Below are 20064 nucleotides of genomic sequence, written 5' to 3'. Positions count from 1 at the left end.
ACACACACCTTTTGTAAACACGCAACAGGATCATCGTCCAGGCCCCTCCACAACCTCCCACCAGCTGAATAAACACAAAGCTCCTATTAAAAGTCTTAAACTGCTGTTGATTTATGGGCAGGTAGTATATGCATGCGTGTTAAAGGTCTATATAAACCCTTAAATATGAAAGGAAAAAAAAACCACCTTCAGTTTCAAACATTTCTTTATTCAGACAATGAAAATCTGATCTGATACAACCACTTACGTCACTCAGAGACAGTTAAGGCATGAAAATCTCTGCTGGTTTGGCCACAACAAATACAAAATAATCCGCAAGAAGAAAAAAAGAGATTTGGGAGTAACTCAGGAGTGTAATATTTAAGCTTCGATCTCTCACATCAGAGCTTGTTGACTGAGGTGTTTAAGGGCAGGATATTTATTTATTTATTTATTTGGGGGGGGTTCCAAAGAATCCTGAACACATGAATCTACAGCTAAACAGTTCGCTTAGCATGGAAATGTGGAAAGGGCGGCTTACACGTAACACAGTCAGCCTCCCCGTACTTGCAAAGATGACTCATTAAGATATGGGCGGGATCTCAATATCTGGATGCAAAAGAACAGCAAGAAAAACATCTTTATATTTATTTTAAAATTCATATATCTAGAGTTTGTAATATTCTTCTTACATAGCTCAGCAAATATATTCTGATGAGTTCTCTCCCCTGCATTCATCAGCTCATTGTTTATGCATGGTCTACGGCTTCTCTGGGCACAGGGGCATGGATGCTCCCACCTCCTGCTCTTTGAGAAATTCCCAAACCAGCCGAGAGCCACAATCTCTCCTGAGTGTGCTGGATCTGCCCCTGGAAGTCCGAACTATGTCAGCTGGCTCTTTCAATTCAGAGAAGCGGTGTCAACTGTATTCTGTCGGTCATTAACTGAAGCTCACGACCATAGGTAAAGGTAAATCTAAAACTTTTTTTTAAAATTCACTGTATTAATAAGTGATTCAATAATAAAAAAATTAAAAAAAAGTCCAGTTTTTGATCGATTTAATCTATCATCTGTGTTATTGGACAGAAAATGGATCATATATGAGGCCCAAATATGTCCCGAACCAGCCGGTGGACCACGTCAGTAGTCAGAGAAGCAAAAGCTCATTAAGCGTTGTTGTCGTGCTATCAAGTCTGAAAATTTGGCAAAATGTAGACTTTATTTTATATGGGCCCACACAATGATCAAATACAGATCTACCAGCTCTCTGCAGATGAGAGTAACATCACAGGTCAGTGACAGGACATGAAGCTAACATCCAAAGTTTAAACTGTGTGCAGCTCTGATTATACACAGGAAATGCACCTCTGGGTCTTCATCACAGAGAGTGAACAGACATTCGAGTAGAATAATACACAGAAGAAAAGTTTCAAGAAGTTTTCATATATTTAAGGCTGCAGCTTTCAAAGTTTCACAGCCATCACTGTTTCCAACACGCAGTACCATTGTCACTATAATCCACTTATTTAGTTCTCAAATATTTTTTTAAAAAAAGACTCTGGAGTGCAAAAGTCACCACATGAAAGAAAAATGGATGTTAAGGGAAAGTACTGTAAAGTTACCAGGAAAACTGTCTGTTTCAAAACACCCACAAAATTCACAAAGCTTAGGATACAACAGACGTGGTCCATCTAAATTGGCACGAGTGACGTTAAGGTAAACACAAACGCACTACGGCATCAAATATTTGGGGGGTTTTTTCAGTTCAGTATTCTGCCGGGAACGTTGGTGAGCATCACTGTGTTTGCTTTGTTTTCACATGACTACTTTTTCTGTGTTTGAACAACAACGCAAGCGTGGCGTGACGTGACACGACACTGTGCAGACTTCAAAGGTGATGTGTGAAGATTTGGGACAGCCTTCCTCGTCTCTCACACACGCACACAAATCTAAATGTCTTCTTCCACTCAATGTGTCACTTTGACCTTTAGAGTGTCTGAGCCACAGAAAATTATATATCTTGTGTTTTTTTTTTTATTTTCTGGTGGTGAACACTGTTTATCCTGCTGTGGATACTATCTGAAGGCAGTTTTTCAAATGGCACAAACACGTTTTTTCCTCCTTGCAGCTCCTCAGAAAGAAATTTACAAAGACAACACTTTGCAAACAATACATCATCGTCTGAAACGTTAAGCTTTACATATTTTTAAAGTTTGATAAGGTTTTGGGAATCAACATGTGAAAATCAAACACTGTAAACGTTTGATCACCAGTGTGGCTGCAGTTTTTAGATGACTGCTGCTGTCTCCTTGCACTCGCTCCTCTGCGACGCCGCTTGATCGCCTCTCGTGTGTCTGAACAGTTATACTTCTCATGATTTTATACTTTCAGGAAGTGAACACAGTCACAGGGAGGCAAATCTGGGGAGTTAGACAGGTGGTGAGCGAAGCCTGAATGTCTGTGGCTGAAAATCCCCACAGTTCAGATCGTTGCATCTGAATCTCCTCCCTCAGACACCTCAGGATGTTACAGCAGAACTCTGTATCCACAGCCTTGTGCTGGGGAACGAATCCATGATGCACAACCAGATAAATGTTGAAAAAAATGCAGAGCGTTCTTCTAAGTTTCCTCAACCTGATGTGCTGCCTTTGGACTTGGAAACTCTGGTCTTTGACTGGAAACTGCTTGGTCATAGCTAAAGATTCAGCTCTCATCACCAACGATGATCATCCACAAACTCTGGATCAGTTTAAAGTAAAAGTTGATGTTCGTTCTTTGCACTAATGTGAGGTCCATGGTGAAGTCACACAGTGAGAGTGGTCAGAATGGAGGAAAGAAAAAGACATGCTGAAAATGACCTTAAAGAGGAGATCAGATCACAGTAAGGTTCAGATAAGGTTTTTGATTTTTACGCTTCAGTTTCCGGAACCTTCTCCAGTTTTCCGTGAAGCTGAAAATGACAAAAACAAAAGAGAAACGATGTTGCCAGTGTTGGAAACGCAGGACTGTAAAACAGACTATATGTCAGTTTATACACAACACTTTGGTTCTCTCATTTGAAAAGGCTGGATAACAAGTGTGACTGACTGGGATGTGGCATCTGTGGTGACTCTCATTCTCAAAAGGCAAAGTTTTTATCCGCCACCATTCGGTTGTTTTGAAGAGAATTTTGATGAACAAGTGATGAATGTGACCAAGAAACAGAGGACAAATAACTGAAAAGTCATAAGTCTACGAGTGCACCTGGATGATTCTCCTTTCTGACTTTAGTAAATTACAAAACGACCTTCACAGTTCCACAAAGACTAGGCAGCACAAAGAGTCGCCCCCTGCTGGCAATCAAAAGGAATGCAGCTTGAAGGCACTTCCGCCTCAATTAAATCCCAAAACTGAATCCATCTTCTAAAACATCTCCTAATCTGACACAGTGACCACACACACAAATATAATATGATCTGAGCTAGCATTAATGCTTCAGTCATGTCAGTGACCGATTGCTAAAAAGCTCAGTTTTCATATTCACCCTAAAATGAGTGGTGTCAGGGTCACATCTTCAAGGAAATAATTAAGAAATTCAAAGATTTGCTCACATTCCCAGCTAGATTATCTGAAATTTAGTATTTCTGTTCACTTGTCTTAAGAGTTTAGGTGAAACTCGGCTCAAAACGAGGACAAGCTGCAAAGAGCGTAACACGGTCCAGGCTGAGCATGACCGCCTGGAAAAAGAAAGGTGGCAGCTTTAATGCAGGTGATTATGTTTTGGCAAACATCTGAAGACACAAGCAGACTCGTTAAAGCAGGGACGGAGAGTGATGGAGAACGTTTTTTTTTTTTTTGCCTTTGCTTTCGGCAATGAGCTCAGCTGGAGGCCTGGAAGAAGAACACAGAAGACGGGAGGAAAGAAGTAATTTGGGGCTCTTTAGGAAAAGCCAGAAAAATAGATGCTTTTGCGTCACAGTTGCTGGATTTCAACATCCTGTCTAAGTGCCACTGAACAAAACTTTTGGCTCTGCGGTCAGTTTTTGGATGCACAAACAAACCTCAGAACACAACAAACCTTCAGTACATTCTGATTAAAGCAGCCCTGGCATCTAATTGTTCCAGAAACCAGGAATTCATAGTTCATCGTGTCCACACTGCGTCATGGAGCTGCCTGATACAATCATCTGGTTCCAGCTGAGGAAATTCGCTGGATCGACTGGGGATACTTACAATTTTCCTTGAATCCAGGATGTGGACTTCAAGTACAACTACATGACTACAAAAGTATCCATGGTTAAATCTGAAAGGTTAACAGTGTGGAGTCCTCTCACCTCATCAGGTTAAAGCTTCATATAATTCATACTCTCAATTTCTCGAACTTCAGCTTGGGACTGAATTTCCGTCAGTCTAGTGTATACTGTGCAACTGAAAGACTTCATGAAATGAAAGCTAATGAATCCAAAGTGCTTTTGTTTGGCAATTAGCTGAGAAACAGCTTGTGAAGGACGTTCCTACAACGAAAATGTTCATCCTTGGTGTAATGGTGTCAGTATCTCAGCAAATAATGATCTGGTGGCGTTTGTGACATCTTCTAGAGTTTATCAGGGTTTGGATGGGCATCTTGGGGTCTTCAGATGGAAAGGTCAGTGTCTGTGTCAGTGGGCGTGGTCTTTGGGCTCACACTGCCTGCCCTCTCCTCGGGAATGGAGGACGAGTCACCGTTGAGAGCAGGCAGCAAACCTGGAAAACAAAACAAATATATTAACAGGTGGGTCGCTTTCATTCAGGATTCTCAAAATCGAGTTACACAGCGGAAAGTGCAGAAAGCTACAAAGAACGTAGTTAAACCACTCACTGAAACAGCCATTGGTAAACTCAACCAAGGGTCATACAGGCTTTAACTCTCAGTACTGAATACAAAACATGTTTTCAGCTCAGTTGTAAGAATTCATATTGAATGTAACTATACCTACTTATACTAATTAGCTCATATAATATCACTTAAAAACTTAATGTGTTTAAGTCTCTCTACTATTTTCTCTTTATTTAGTTCTGAAGTGTCACTTATGCAGACTATAAAAAGATGTTATGTCTTACGTTCAGTATCATAAACCGAGCTGTCAGAGTTGGTACGGTTTCTCCGCTGAGTTGACCTTTGACCTCCACTCACGTACTCCTTCAGTACACCTGACCTGAGGAGGAGGAGTAATGAAAAAGATTGAGAGAAACTGAAAACTTTCTCACCGCAGTAGTGTTATTTAACAAGTGTGTCTTACAGCTGTAATTTAATGGGGAGGTTTTGTGAACAGTAAAAAAAAAAAGTCATCCACAAATATTTACCCCTATTAGCCAGAAGGAGAACAAAACTACCAAGAAGTAAAAGGAAGAGATGTTTGGACATCTCTGCTCAGACTGCTGCCCACAGGACCCTGACCCTGACAAGCAACAATGCAAGCTTTAGCTGCCCTCAAACAACAACAACGGAGAATCTCAGCTGATAGGATTTAGCAACACAGTGTCAAACAAATTCTTCTCCAAACTTGAAATATTTTCAACTATTGTGTGTTTGTCTGACTTCCCAATACTGTGGTCCCCGCCAACCTTGACAGAAACATGGTTAGGCGGTTAGCCACCGCATACAGCATTTGCTTCAGTATTGTTTAATTTCAGTCATGGCATCTAGTGTCTGCTTTATTTCCAAATCTAAGAAATGGACATTTATACAGAAACTTCTTTTTTCCCCAAATCATTATGTTTTGAAATTATAGAACTACACTGCTGATGCAGCACAGCCTGTCACGCATCTGCACTGCAGTCAAATGAGCCTTTGTGTGGCAAATGTTTATGTCTAGATTGGAAATAAGGCAGACACTAGGTGCCATGGTCATTAGAATTATGGAAAGGCAGCTTATTAGGTGCTTTTCCATAATACTAAGACTGCCTTATTTCAGCAATTACCAATCACATTTGATATAACAAGCAAAAGTGACATCGGACTCGACAGTCCTGTCCAGTTAGAGATCAAACTGCAATCAGAATCGTGCTAAATTATATAAATAAACATTTCTAATGCTAAAGAAGTCCTGAACATGTGAGAAGAACTCTTACATATTTATACGAAGCTTCCAACTGATTCCAGCTTAATTATCAGTTGTTGAAACAATAACAAAATCTGTAAAAATAAATGAACTATCTAGACTGTCAACTGCTCCTTTACAGAAAGCAAGTTTATTAAACTGATAACTGAGTTAGTTATCAGCTGATCAGAGTTAGTTCAGTTATTATTAATTATTATTGTGTTTTTTCTTCTTATTATTATTATTATTATCAATAAATAATATCATTACTATATTCAGGGTTTGTTGAAGAAAAGCAGCCAGTGAGTGAGTTATGTGACCTGGGATTTCTGCAGTCCAACTACAACAGAAAACCCAGAGTTGCCTCCAGTTTTCCATTAAACCTGCTTCTGGAGCAAAGCCCCGCTTCCATCTGAGACGATGCAGGAGCATTTGCTCATCACACAATCAGACTCCAAAACACAAGAACATAAACAAGCTGTCGTTACTCATTAAATAAATGCAATATATAATCTTCATAATACTGTACAATTTCCACTCAGACCACTGGGCTGCTTCATAGCCACTCACTGTCGTAAACATTATTACTGCACTCATATTAATCTGTCAGTCTTGTGACTCAGCACTATCACACTGGACTTTACAGGTTGTGCTGTAAATATTTAGTTTCATCCTGATGTCTCATGTGTTCAATTGCACATCAAATCTCACATAAAACCTTTTTTTTTTTCCACAATCATGAGTTTAAATTTTATCGCTTGCTTTGCTTTTTGTCCTCTTTACAGAGAATGACATCCTCTGAAAGTTAAATGAACCAGCAACAAAAATGAAGGGACCTTTAAATCCTCACAGTCATTTTCATTCAACAGATTTGAGAAAACCTAAAGAACTAGTTTGGTTTCTGAGAAACTGGTGAAGAGCCGTTACATTTGATTTGTAAAGGTCAACAACAACAAAAATTAAAATATTCAGTTTATTTTTTGCATGGTGTGTGAACAGCTTCCCCCCCAAAAGATCCAAGACACAAGTACAGAAGGAGTAGAAACTGTTGTAAAGCGGAGTGACGTATGAACACTTAACCTTGAAGTAACCAAGTGAGGTGTTACAACTTTTCACAGGTGTGACAGGGTTAATGGGTAGTTAGGTGGGTCATTTATTTTTTGTTTTAACACTGTGGACAAATTTTTGGTGTAATTTTCTATGTGCAAAGTGATGTTTCGCAGTGAAGTGGTGCTCACGAGAACTAGCAGACACCTGAGACCCAAACTCACGATGAAAACAACTAAACTGACATTTTGTGAGGTTGATGCTTTTGTGCCCAAAACATATTACTGATAAACAATAACTGAATATTGTCATGGGAAAAGTAAATAGTATAGGCATCATTAACACATAAAGCTGTAAGGAAAAAGGAAAAAGGTTTCCTGTACAAAATCTAATGGAGTCATAAATGAACCCACTCAGTCATTTCAGTGGCTAAAATAGCAGTCACTTGAGGGTTTAACAGGTTTTATTTGCTTTAATAATACCTGCTGTCTATGCTAGGCATTAATGTCAGCAGATTTTAAATCACTAAAGTGAACAAATGAAGTTGAGTCTGATAAATATCCTAACATCTATTTCATTCTTATGTGATGCAGCAGTCATCAGCAATTGAAAAAGCACTTACTTTATAATTTTAACATCTCCCAGTAACAGATGTATGTAACACCATTACTTTAAAAAGTGTCCTGCCATGCATCTCAGTCCAACCATTGGAACGAGACTTTTTACAGAATCCATCAACAAAACATGATTTATTTATTTTTTTAAAAAGGCAATCATGCTACACACAAAACAAGTCACTTTGTTGAATTAGCTCTCAGGTAGATGGTGACTCTGCTGTCAGAAGGTGACGTGTGTGCAAAGCACTGCACACGGACTATAAAATGCCAATATGTGACAATAATAATTAGTGTGTGACGTGTCCATCCTCCAGTACTCTTCAGTACCTGCTGTAGTAAAGTCTACACTGAGTTGTGCCAGTTCAGATTGACATATTTAAAATACTACATTTCTGCCTCCTGGAGGCCAAAATCAGCATTCCAGTAATTCCTTTCTTATTTGGAGAACAGGGTCAGATTGAAAGCTTGTACAAATTCAAAAACTTTCACGTAAAAGTCTGCTTCCTGTCCAGGATGATTTTTCAGTGTCTGTACTGAATAATTTTACTTTAAGTAGTAATACTGAAACAATGCTGTGCATGTTTGTATCTACTTTATTGTTCTTTAACTTCCTCCTAAAAATTCTAGTTTGAAAACTCTGATCGAGTCTTTGCCTCAGACTAAACGATCCACCCTAAAACCAGCTTATTACTTTTAAATCTGTGAAAACACATTGAATTGAATTGCTTTTAAAGGCAAGTTGTAACACAATGCTGTAACTGCAAGGCATTGTGTGCATGACATTATGATTGGAGGCTGAGCCTGCATAAAAGTTTGAAGCTAGAATCGCCCCTGGTGCATCCAAGGGTTTTTTTTCCCACGTAAAGATCTTTGAACAACATGTTTGTAATAAATATGCTTCATAAACAAACTTGAGTATAGTCTACAAGAAACTTTAAATGTGACTTTGAATGAATTTAAGTCACCTCTTTTTTGTTACAACTTTAAATTCATGATGGTTTGTGTACGTGTTTCACTCACCTGTCAAAGCTGTATGTTCCAGGGTGACTGATTGACCGCTTCATCTGTACAGAAAGTGACACATTTGGTCATTTAGATTTTTTTTAAGTTCAATTAAAACCTGATAACAATTTCAAGACCTTCACTTTTGTTTTTGTTCTAAATATCTCTGATCCCTCGATGAGCTGTAAAATGAGAAAACATTTAGACTTTAAGCCATTTTGTTAACTTTTTATTTCCATCTGGCACGTCTAAATAAAGACCTGCGTCTTGAGCATTATTGGAATTATTCTGTTGCAGATTAAGATTTTTTTTTATTATGCCTGTAGGTATTGGTATTACAATGTTCAAAGTACAGTGAAAAGAATACAAAATAAGTAAAAGGAAATGAAAAGTGTCTGAGACTAAAAATGGAAATTGACTGAACAGTTTGATCATTTTTGTGCATTGTGTGAGGGTAACCTGAGTGACTGGTGCACCTTTCAAAATACAAAACAGAGTCATCACCTTATAAAAAAAAGTATTGGTCTGTTTATAAATGAAACAAGTAAAAGATCAAAGTAACATTTTTATTGAATTCTGTTCGATTTCTTTCTTACTGTAAAAATATAGTAAACTAATCAGTGAAGATAACATTTTGCTCGAGGTCAAGTGTTTTCTTTACCTCTCCTGTCACGTCTGCTTCAATGTTTTACCCTGAGTGTATGAGTACAAAATAAAATCTACAATAAAACAATTATGCCACACTGTTATTTGCCAAGTCTACAACTACACAATATTTCTATCCAATTACAGAACGCCTAATGACTCTGGTTTTGTGCACCAGAGCACTCTGTACTGCTGAACATCACGGGCACATTGTGAAACTCGAACAAACCATAGGAATATAAATGAAAAAAATCGGTCGTGTCAACAAAGATACAAAATTGTATTTTATTTTACGGAGGATGTTTCTTCTTGAATATTATTACTCATGTTGTATTAAACATCTTTTATCTACTGTAACTGAATAATTAAACAACTTTTGAGTTAGAGAAAATAGATATTATTGACCTTTTTTTTTATTAATCTAAACCTAAATTACAGGCTTTTGATTAGCTAGAGAAGGTGAAATTACCCTTTCAGGAGGTCGGAGGTCAGGAGTCAAACTGTGATTGGCCAAGGTCATACACTCCTCCAGAGTCCTGATGAAAGTGGCACATGTGGCACTGAGGAGCGAGGCCTGAAGACACACAGACGAATAACCAATCATCTTTTTTTTTTTTTTTACTCACATACCTTCAAGCTTCAAACTGAGAAATAATTTTGATTTAATTTTAGACATCTTTCTGCCTGATGGGTCTTTTGTGTGCACTAAAGGTTCCTTTTTTTTTTTTTTTAAATGGTAAAATGCCTCCTTTTTAAATAATTTCTTTCACATATACACAATAAAGCAAAATAATATCATTTAAGTACTGAAAAAAGAAACTCTTATAATTTGAGTCTAACTTTGAAATATTGTAAAGATAAGTTTGAGGTAAAAAGAACCCCCGTTTCTTACCTCAGAAGTCGGCGCGGTCTCTGAGTCAGCGCTGTACTGTGATTGGATTGTTTGGACCTGCTGGACGAGGAGGTCACAGTACAGGCGGAGTTCAGACATTTTTGTCTTCAGACAGTCTGGACCTGACAGACAGAAGTGTTGGGTTCAGGAAACTAATAAATGTGTACCTGAATCAACTAAATGATGCCACTGTTCACTTCTGTTTTATGTTAAAATATTTAAACAACTAGATTTCCATGATAATGTACATGGAAGGGTTGCAGAGTTGGACGACCCTTCTCCATGTCTTATTCGATTTTGAGATGACCAATAGTAGGGCTGCCACAAACGATTATTTTGATAGTCGACTAGTCACCGATTATTTATGCGATTAGTCGACTAATCAGATCATCATCCACTGGACGTAAAACTACAGCTTATTGCACCAGCAGCATCTGCTCTTATATAACTATCATTAGCTTACAGCTTTAAGCTTTTAAGGTGCTAACTAAAAATAAAGACAAGATGATAGTTTATTCAATTTTAATGAAATTTGCAGATTGTTTCGGTAAAGTTTAATAAACTCCTTGCTATCTAAAATATAACAGGACACCGGAGTATATTCTCCAGCATCTCACACTTCTGATAATCAGCTGTCTGCTTGACATTTATTCAGCTGTGTAAAAACTATAACTTTAATCTGAGACAAACCGATTTACTCAGGAACAAATAAAATACAAAAAAAAAAAAAAAAAAAAAAAAGCCAAACAACAACATTTTTAATTTATCTAAGTGACTCATATATATTTAACCTGAGTCGCGAAAGACGGCGGTGGGTTTGAAAACAATTTGCCGGGAGTCCGGTGTTCTCACGGCGCTAGTGACCTAGCCCCCGGCTAGCTATCGAGCTAGTGGGTAACAGACGTCTCCGAAAACGTCGGAGCGCTTTTGAAAATATGTGGTGTCCTGATAAACTGAGCCGATATTTGAGGTTTACACAGCTACATTCTCGCCTGAAAATATGTTAAACGTTTATTTTGTGACCCAGAAAGAATAATAAGAGTAATATTAAAACTAACTAGCTACCGCCATTGTTGGAAACTAAGCTGGGCCGCGCTATGAATTCTGGGACACAGCTGCTTCTTCTTCTTCGGGGTTTAACGGCAGCTGGCATCCTTGTACATGCTGTGCTGCTATCTTCTGTTTCAGTCCGTTATTACACTCTTAAATCCTGCTATTATTCCTGCGTCTTTTGCGATCTTACAAAGCTTCAAACGACACGTCGACTATTAAATCAGTCGTCGACGATTTTGATAGTCGACGTAATCGTGACTAGTCGACAAATCGTGGCAGCCCTAACCAATAGTCAATATCACTATCCACACTCCGTAATGCATATTGTGTCAAAATAAAATCAAAAAACACAACAGTAGTCTCTCACAGGATGAAAGACACTGAGCAGCTTATTTTGCAATTCCAGAATGAAATAAAGTAATATCAACAGGAGAATCATGTTCACATACAATAATGAATGGTTAAGTCTGTAATTAATGACCACAGGTGGACAGCTAAATGGCTAAAATGATAAGTCATAGCTGAGGATGCACCAAGGAACCTGGGAATCATTCCTTACAGTGTTTAAGGTAGACCTGAGCATTGTATGGCCCTGGCCTCATGTGGCCTTTACCACACAGCTGTCAAATAGCTCAACCTGGGCAAAGCGTTAAAAAGCGTCTGGGGCCTGAGGGCAGAAATTTATGAGATTTTATGAGAAGAAATGTGAGGACATTCCAGAGCTCTCAGATGCAAAAAGACAGCTCTTTGATTTGCTGTTGATGCAACTGTCCTTCATTTTTCCACCTCATACTTTGATCCTGACTGAGTAAAATAGTAAAGCATTTTGTATAAAGTTAAAGGTCTTTAAATTTTTTCAAAAACAATACAATTTGTTCGGTTTGTTTTGGGAATGTTGATTAAACAGTTATGAAAGGCTGGAGTTTTTATTATGTCTATATCATGTTTTTATTGCCTAATTGTAAAAGCCACTGCTACTGCTACCAGCAGCAGTTTATAAAGAGATAAAATTAATATTGAGCACAACTAAATTTAACTCATTGGTGTAGCCCTTCACAACAAAACCAGTTTCTTGGGGAAAATAATTGTCCATCCTGGTTTAAGGCAACATCAGGCTTGACCTAAATATTGCTTTCCTAACTTTAAAAAATAAAATAAAACTAAATATAAAACAAGACAATACATGCAATACAAACATTACTAATCTAGTTTGTAAGATAAAAAAATAACACCAGGACCAGGTTATATAAAACAATCTCATTAACATGCTGCATACTGCTGTCATCTGCAGTTGCTGTTTCTCCTTTTTATAAACCTCCTCATTTAGCAAACAAATCATATACAGAGCTGCCAATAGATAGCAGAAGTGAAATATTTAATCAAGCTGTTTATAAGGTGCTGTTACTGTAAATGTAACAAAAAGTGTAATAAAACTCTCACTTTATATATTGTCTCTGACCAAACACAATGACCGAGCGCGAGAGATAAGCCAAAGAATTACGGTGGTCTGAGTCTTTCAATGGTGTCGGCTCACCTGACCTCAGCTTGCAGTCTTTGTAAACACACAGATAAAACTGCTGGTGTAGCAGCTGTTAAATATCTCTGAACTGCTAACCATTTCCTCTTAAGTCTCTCTATGCCACATCAGCTGTCCCGTGGCTGACATGTGGTGAAGTACGCACAGAATAACATTGAACTAGCAGACTGGGCTGCTTGTTCTTTTACTTTGTAATTTATTCTAAATTGTTGCTGACTGAAATGGTTTCCAGTTTTTGTTAGGTAATTTTCCCACGGATCAATCCTGAGAAAAAAGAGCAGACATTGCAGACTTACCTTTGTGTTTGTTACTGTCCAGTGTCCCAGCTTTGGATGACCCCAAAGCCACGAGCCACCTCTGCCTCTCTGCAGCGTTCACAGCTCGTACGTAGAAATGCTGTTCACCAGGGATTATCAACTCTAGACGGGTCGTATCTGTCGGATGAACTGAGACATAAAATATGAGGAGCGTTAGTGTGATGGATATGTTTGCTTTTGTGGCACCATGAGAGAGAATGGGTGAGATATAGAGGAGCTAACCTTTAATGTCACATACGGACATCTTGATGGATCCTTTGCTTCCTTTGCCAACATCGTCCTCGCTGTCGTAATAAGAGATGACTCCGTTCTCTAAGACGAACCAGCGAGGCTGCCATCCTGAAGATAAAAAAACTTACATGTTTAATACAAAAAAAATCAATGACAACACTGACTTTATAATTCCATGATTTTTTAGGTTTTATATATTCTCAAAATTGCACCCGAGTTTTGTTTATTTTAAAATGATATTTAGTTTCAATTTTACAGTTTAACATTTGTTTTTTGTTTTTTTTTATTTTAATTAAAAAAACATGATGTAGCAAAAAAAGGTTGGTTATGGAACAAAAACATGCATAACAAAAAACAAAACAAAAACCTAAACAAATTTTTTTTAAAGATTCTGGCACTAGATTGTGACACAGAGTAAAATTAATTTAGTTGCAGTTTTAAACAAGTAAAATGTGTCTTTCGCAAACCTGGAAATTTCATGTACAGCCTGGACAGTCAGAATTTTCAAGGCCAATATTGATATCTGGTGATCTAAAAATCTGCTATATATGCTGATATTTTTCCCCTTTTTAGACATTTTCCCACTAGTGGGCAAACTATGCACCATCAACATCAATATTTCTCCCGTCACTTCCTTCCTTACTTTTTAAACTTTCATTTTTTGGCTGTTATCAGTGCTGATAAGGATATAATGGCCAATAATCATCTGTTGTAAACATGAAGTTATGATGGCTCAAAAAAATGAAAAAAAAAAAAAAGAACATAAAAAGACTGACCTTGATATTTGCATCTGCTATCAGCCACATTCCTATTTTAAACATTGTAATTTAGTAAGTGGTACATCCCTATTTATTATTGCCCAGTAGGTTTTCTTGATTTGACTGGTCAACAACAAGAGAAGATAGTGATCAAACTCATGAAAGCCACTTTCTGAATTTTCCAACTCTACAAGGCAGAGGACGTTGCTGAATATACTCTATCTTATCACCTTAACCCGATTGTTTAACATCCACAGATATTCAGTTTACCATTAAATATGACAAAGACAGGGGCCCATACTTAGAGGTTGAATCAGTGCATTTTGAAGCCAAAAATCTTGACCATTTCCTGCTTCAAGTGTCTGAACTCTAACTCTGACTATAACCGTTTTTGGCAAGGGATCATACAATGAAGTGAAAAGGGAAATTTAAGTCTCTTTAGAAATGTCCCTTCAGAGGAGATTGTTCTGATGACATTCAGTTTCCAACTGACAAAAAGCAGATGACAGTGGGAGTGTTTGAGGTCACAAGCAGTGTATAGTTTGTCCTCCGCCACTATTATTAATAGACATGTTATGCTGGCATCATTAAGGTCAAACACCACTTCAGGTCCTGTTACCATGCAGCTGGTTTACATCAGAAGATACGTCCCTCAGTGGTTGTGTGTGGCTGTCAGTTCTCCTCTGAGCAACATTTAAGTTAATGCTATAAATACCTGGCTCCGCCCTGGAGCCAGGCCCGGGGAGGGTGCCCGAGGGCGAGCGTCTGGTGGCCGGGCCTTAGTCCATGGGGCCCGGCCGGGCACAGCCCGAAGAGGAGACATGGACCCATCCTCCCGCAGGCCCACCACCCGCAGGAGGTGCCATAGGGGTCGGGTGCATTGTGTGCCGGGTGGCGGCCAGGAGCGGAGGCCCTGGCGGACTGACCCCCGGCTGCCAAGACTGGCAATAGGGACATGGAATGTCACCTCTCTGGTGGGGAAGGAGCCTGAGTTAGTGCGTGAGGTTGAGAGGTACCGGCTAGATATAGTCGGGCTCACCTCCACACATGGCTTGGGCTCTGGAACCAGTCTCCTGGAGAGGGGCTGGACTCTGTCTCAGTCTGGAGTTGCCCCTGGTGAGAGGCGGCGGGCTGGGGTGGGTATTCTAATATCCCCTCGGCTTGCTGCCGGTACGTTGGGGTTTTTCCCGGTGGACGAGAGGGTTTGTTCCCTGCGCCTTAGGGTCGGGGAACGGGTCCTGACTGTCATCTGCACTTATGCGCCGAGTGGCAGTTCAGAGTACCCAGCCTTCTTAGAGTCCCTGGGGGGGGGGGGGGGGGGGGTGCTGGAGGGTGCTCCACCTGGAGACTCTGTTGTCCTGCTGGGAGACTTCAATGCTCACGTGGGTAACGCGTGGGTAACGACAGCGAGACCTGGAGGGGCGTGATTGGGAGGAACGGCCTCCCTGATCTGAACCCGAGCGGTGCTTTGTTATTGGACTTCTGTGCTAATCACAGTTTGGCCATAACGAACACCCTGTTCGAACATAAGAGTGTCCATAAGTGCACGTGGCACCAGGACGCTCTAGGCCGTAGGTCGATGATCGATTTTGTAATCGTATCAGCAGACCTGCGACCATATGTTCTGGACACTCGGGTAAAGAGAGGGGCTGAGCTGTCAACTGATCACCACCTGGTGGTGAGTTGGATCAGGTGGCGGGGGAGGACGCTGGACAGACCTGGTGCACCTAAACGCGTAGTGAGGGTGTGCTGGGAACGTCTAGCAGAGGCCACAGTCCGCGAGATCTTCAACGCACACCTCCGGCAGAGCTTCAACAGCATTCCGAGGGAGACTGGGGACATTGAGTCCGAATGGACCATGTTCAGCGTCTCCATTGCCGAAGCTGCTGCATTGAGCTGCGGCCGCAAGGTGGTTGGTGCCTGCCGCGGTGGTAATCCCCGAACCAAATGGTGGACACCAGAGGTGAAGGGAGCCACCAGGCTGAAGAAGGAGTCCTATCGGGCTTGGTTAGCCTGTGGGACTCCGGAGGCAGCGGACAGGTATCGACAGGCCAAGCGGAATGCGGCTCGGGCAGTGGCTGAAGCAAAAACTCGGGTGTGGGAGGAGTTCGGAGAGGCCATGGAAAAAGACTTTCGGACTGCCTCGAAGAGATTCTGGCAAACCGTCAGGCGTCTCAGGAGGGGAAAGCGGTGCTCTACCTGCACTGTGTATAGTGCTGGCGGAGCGCTACTGACGTCGACTGAGAAAATTGTCAGGCGGTGGAAGGAATACTTCGAGGACCTCCTTAATCCTACTGACACGTCTTCCGAGGAGGAAGCAGAGTCTGGGGATGAGGGGAATGACCCGCCAATTTCCGGGGGCGAGGTCACTGAGGCAGTTAAACAACTCCTTGGTGGCAGAGCCCCTGGTGTTGATGAGGTCCGCCCCGAGTTCCTGAAGGCTCTGGACGTTGTAGGGCTGTCCTGGTTGACACGCCTCTGCAATGTTGCGTGGAGATCAGGGGCAGTACCTGTGGACTGGCAGACCGGGGTGGTGGTCCCCATCTTTAAGAAGGGGGACCGGAGGGTGTGTTCCAACTACAGGGGGATCACACTCCTCAGCCTCCCTGGGAAAGTCTATGCCAGGGTGCTGGAATGGAGAGTTCGTCCGCTAGTCGAACCTCGGATACAGGAGGAACAATGCGGTTTTCGTCCTGGTCGCGGAACACTGGACCAGCTCTTTATCCTCTCCAGGATACTTGAGGGTGCATGGGAGTTTGCCCAACCAGTCTACATGTGTTTTGTGGACTTGGAGAAGGCATTCGACCGTGTCCCTCGGGGTGTCCTGTGGGAGGTGTTGCGGGAGTATGGGGTGTCTGGCCCATTGCTACGGGCCATTCGATCCCTATACAACCGTTGCAAGAGCTTGGTTCGCATTGCCGGCAATAAGTCGGACTCGTTCCTGGTGGGTGATGGGCTCCGCCAGGGCTGCCCTTTGTCTCCGGTTCTGTTCATAATTTTTATGGACAGGATTTCTAGGCGCAGCCAAGTGGCGGAGGGCTTTCGCTTCGGTGGCCTCAGAATCTCATCTCTGATTTTTGCAGATGATGTGGTTCTGTTGGCTTCATCGGGTGAGGGCCTCCAGCTCGCACTGGAACGGTTCGCAGCCGAGTGTGAAGCAGCGGGAATGAGGATCAGCACCTCCAAATCTGAGGCCATGGTTCTCAGCCGGAAAAGGGTGGAGTGCCCACTCCGGGTCGGGGATGAGTTCCTGCCCCAAGTGGAGGAGTTCAAGTATCTCGGGGTCTTGTTCGCGAGTGATGGGAGAAGGGAGCCGGAGATCGACAGACGGATTGGGGCTGCGGCTGCAGTAATGCGGACGCTGCACCGGTCCGTCGTGGTGAAGAGGGAGCTGAGTGTAAAAGCGAAGCTCTCAATTTACCGGTCGATCTACGTCCCTACCCTCACCTATGGCCACGAGCTGTGGGTAGTGACCGAAAGAACGAGATCGCGGATACAAGCGGCGGAAATGAGCTTCCTCCGAAGGGTGGCTGGCCTCTCCCTTAGAGATAGGGTGAGAAGTTCGGCCATCCGGGAGGGGCTCAGAGTAGAGCAGCTGCTGCTCCACATCGAAAGGAGCCAGCTGAGGTGGTTCGGGCATCTGACAAGGATGCCCCCTGGGCGCCTCCTGGGTGAGGTGTTCCAGGCATGTCCCACCGGGAGGAGGCCCCGGGGCAGACCCAGGACACGCTGGAGAGATTATATCTCTCGGCTGGCCTGGGAACGCCTTGGTGTTCCCCCGGATGAGCTGGAGGAGGTGGCTGGGGAGAGGGAGGTCTGGGTGAGGTGTTCCAGGCATGTCCCACCGGGAGGAGGCCCCGGGGCAGACCCAGGACACGCTGGAGAGATTATATCTCTCGGCTGGCCTGGGAACGCCTTGGTGTTCCCCCGGATGAGCTGGAGGAGGTGGCTGGGGAGAGGGAGGTCTGGGCCTCTTTGCTTAGGCTGCTGCCCCCGCGACCCGGCTCCGGATAAAGCGGATGAAGATGGATGGATGGATGGATGGATGGCTATAAATACATTCACTCAAGTCCTGTATTTAAGTAGCTCATTTGCTACTTTAAACTCTACTCTATTACATTTTAGAGTTTACAGTGATAAACATTTACTACATTTATAGTTCCTTTGCTCTAAACTGGGAGCTCCATTTCTGGCATCCTTGGTGTGATATATCCACTAATATTTCCTTCTTAGGTTTAGACACACAAATGTATTTAATTTTATTTACTCTGTGAAGACCCACTCGACCCCACCTTCTTTTCAGTCTATGTGTGTGTTTATTTCCATTGAGCAACACCGGCAACATCTCGGCCTTCTGTGCAGGTCCGCTATTAAAGCTCTTAGAGCTTAGTTGATGTGTAGTTCTCTTCCCTGAGAAACATCCTTTGGATTTTGGTTTCTTGCACTAAACAAGATTCCATACACAAGCACTTTAGTCATCGATTCACTTACACCACTGACCATAACAGCTATACACAGCAATTAGCTCACCTACCTACTTTGTCATTTGATTTGACAAATATAATGCTTTTTATTGGTATTTGTATGCATCTACCTTTCTGTCAAGCCTGCACAGCCCAGTTTGTGCAACCATGACAACAGGGAAAACTACTGGCTCCAGCAAATATGAAATCTACCAAAGCTGAGTTTCATATAATCTAACTTGAGGCCTTTGGATCTGAGGAACGGCTAAGATGCCTTAAAAGCACGTTGGTGCACCGCAAAGAACTAAATGCACTTTCCAAGAAGAAGGTGAATAATTTTAAGACAGCAGCATTCACCAAAATGACCTTGTTTTGTTTGATTTGCAAACATACACCACCACTACCACCAACAACAACTTTAGTTTAATGAAGATATTCAAAACATACTTGTAATTTGTGTAATGTGGCTATTGTAAATTGCTGAATTATTATGACTTTTGCCAGTAAACCTGGCATGCAGTGGAGATTGAATAACTCTGCTTCCAACTGTCTCTAAAGATCATGACAAACTGACTTTTAAATTCTTCAATGCTTTAATTTAATTAAGCGCTAAAGACCCATGTGTAGGTAAAACGGTGAACATAATAAATGCCGAAACTTGTATTTACTGTTTCTCCACGTCTAATTACTTGGAATACTTTGATAGCTCAGCATTTACAATCTAGTGATGTCTTACATTTCACCATGTCGACAAGGTATATCATGACTTTTAATGCTTTAACTAAGTTTTTGCAGCAGTACCTTGGCATTGGCATGACGCTGATTAGCAACATAATTCTGACAAAATAAATCCAACATTACATTAATTTACAACCAAAAACAGCAGCCGCACAGTAACATGTACAGTTTTAATTTAATATTAGCTTGTTAGCTAACCTGCTAATTTAGAAACTTGTAACATATATAAAATTGGCTGACATTATTCAATACTAACACGGCTAGTTCAAATCAGTTTTTAGAAAGACTCACCTGTCATGTAGTTCGTCCATTTGTAAAGTATCCCCTCCATGTCTTCGTTTCACATCGGCTAACGTCGCTAGCCTTTTCCGTAGCCAGGCTAGCTGCAGCCGAACACTAGCTATATGTAGCTAACGGTCGCAGTAACCCTTGGTTTTCTGTGTAGCACCGCTGGTTATGTAAAACATGAATGAAGCGTTTGTGGTTTGTGACAGCTGAATGACAGCGTCAGCGGGTAAAAATAAAGCTGAGGTGTTGATTTGTTCTGAGCTGCTCGGAAACTCGACGGCTAACTTCTGGCCACTCAGCTGATGGAGAAAAATATCAACAAACCACCAGCTTCTCTACGGAGTCCCGGAGCAGCCATTCCACATGAACGCAAAAATACAAAAAGGAAATTTGCTTTGAATTTACGCAAATATTTATTTTTTTCAATTTTATGGTCGT

General features: G+C 41.5%; 1 protein-coding gene across 1 annotated transcript; it reads right to left on the bottom strand.

Moving 5' to 3' along the window:
- Nucleotides 1–914: 914 nt before the first annotated feature.
- plekha3 (pleckstrin homology domain containing, family A (phosphoinositide binding specific) member 3) lies at nt 915–19961 on the bottom strand. Its single transcript, XM_085427267.1, has 8 exons — nt 19630–19961; nt 13371–13487; nt 13128–13277; nt 10242–10363; nt 9819–9923; nt 8723–8766; nt 5059–5153; nt 915–4701 (listed from the first exon to the last, which is right to left on the bottom strand). Exons 1-8 carry the CDS (start codon nt 19667–19669, stop codon nt 4592–4594), a joined length of 783 nt encoding a protein of 260 aa, XP_085283393.1. The 5' UTR covers nt 19670–19961; the 3' UTR covers nt 915–4591.
- Nucleotides 19962–20064: the final 103 nt, after the last annotated feature.

The sequence above is a fragment of the Rhamphochromis longiceps genome, linkage group LG13, assembly GCF_057381845.1.
Source record: "Rhamphochromis longiceps isolate RC_006_pf linkage group LG13, R_longiceps_female_GT1.1, whole genome shotgun sequence".
Classification (NCBI taxonomy): domain Eukaryota; kingdom Metazoa; phylum Chordata; class Actinopteri; order Cichliformes; family Cichlidae; genus Rhamphochromis; species Rhamphochromis longiceps.
Note: the sequence above shows the minus strand (reverse complement) of the source record. Positions and strands in the feature narration are given on the sequence as shown.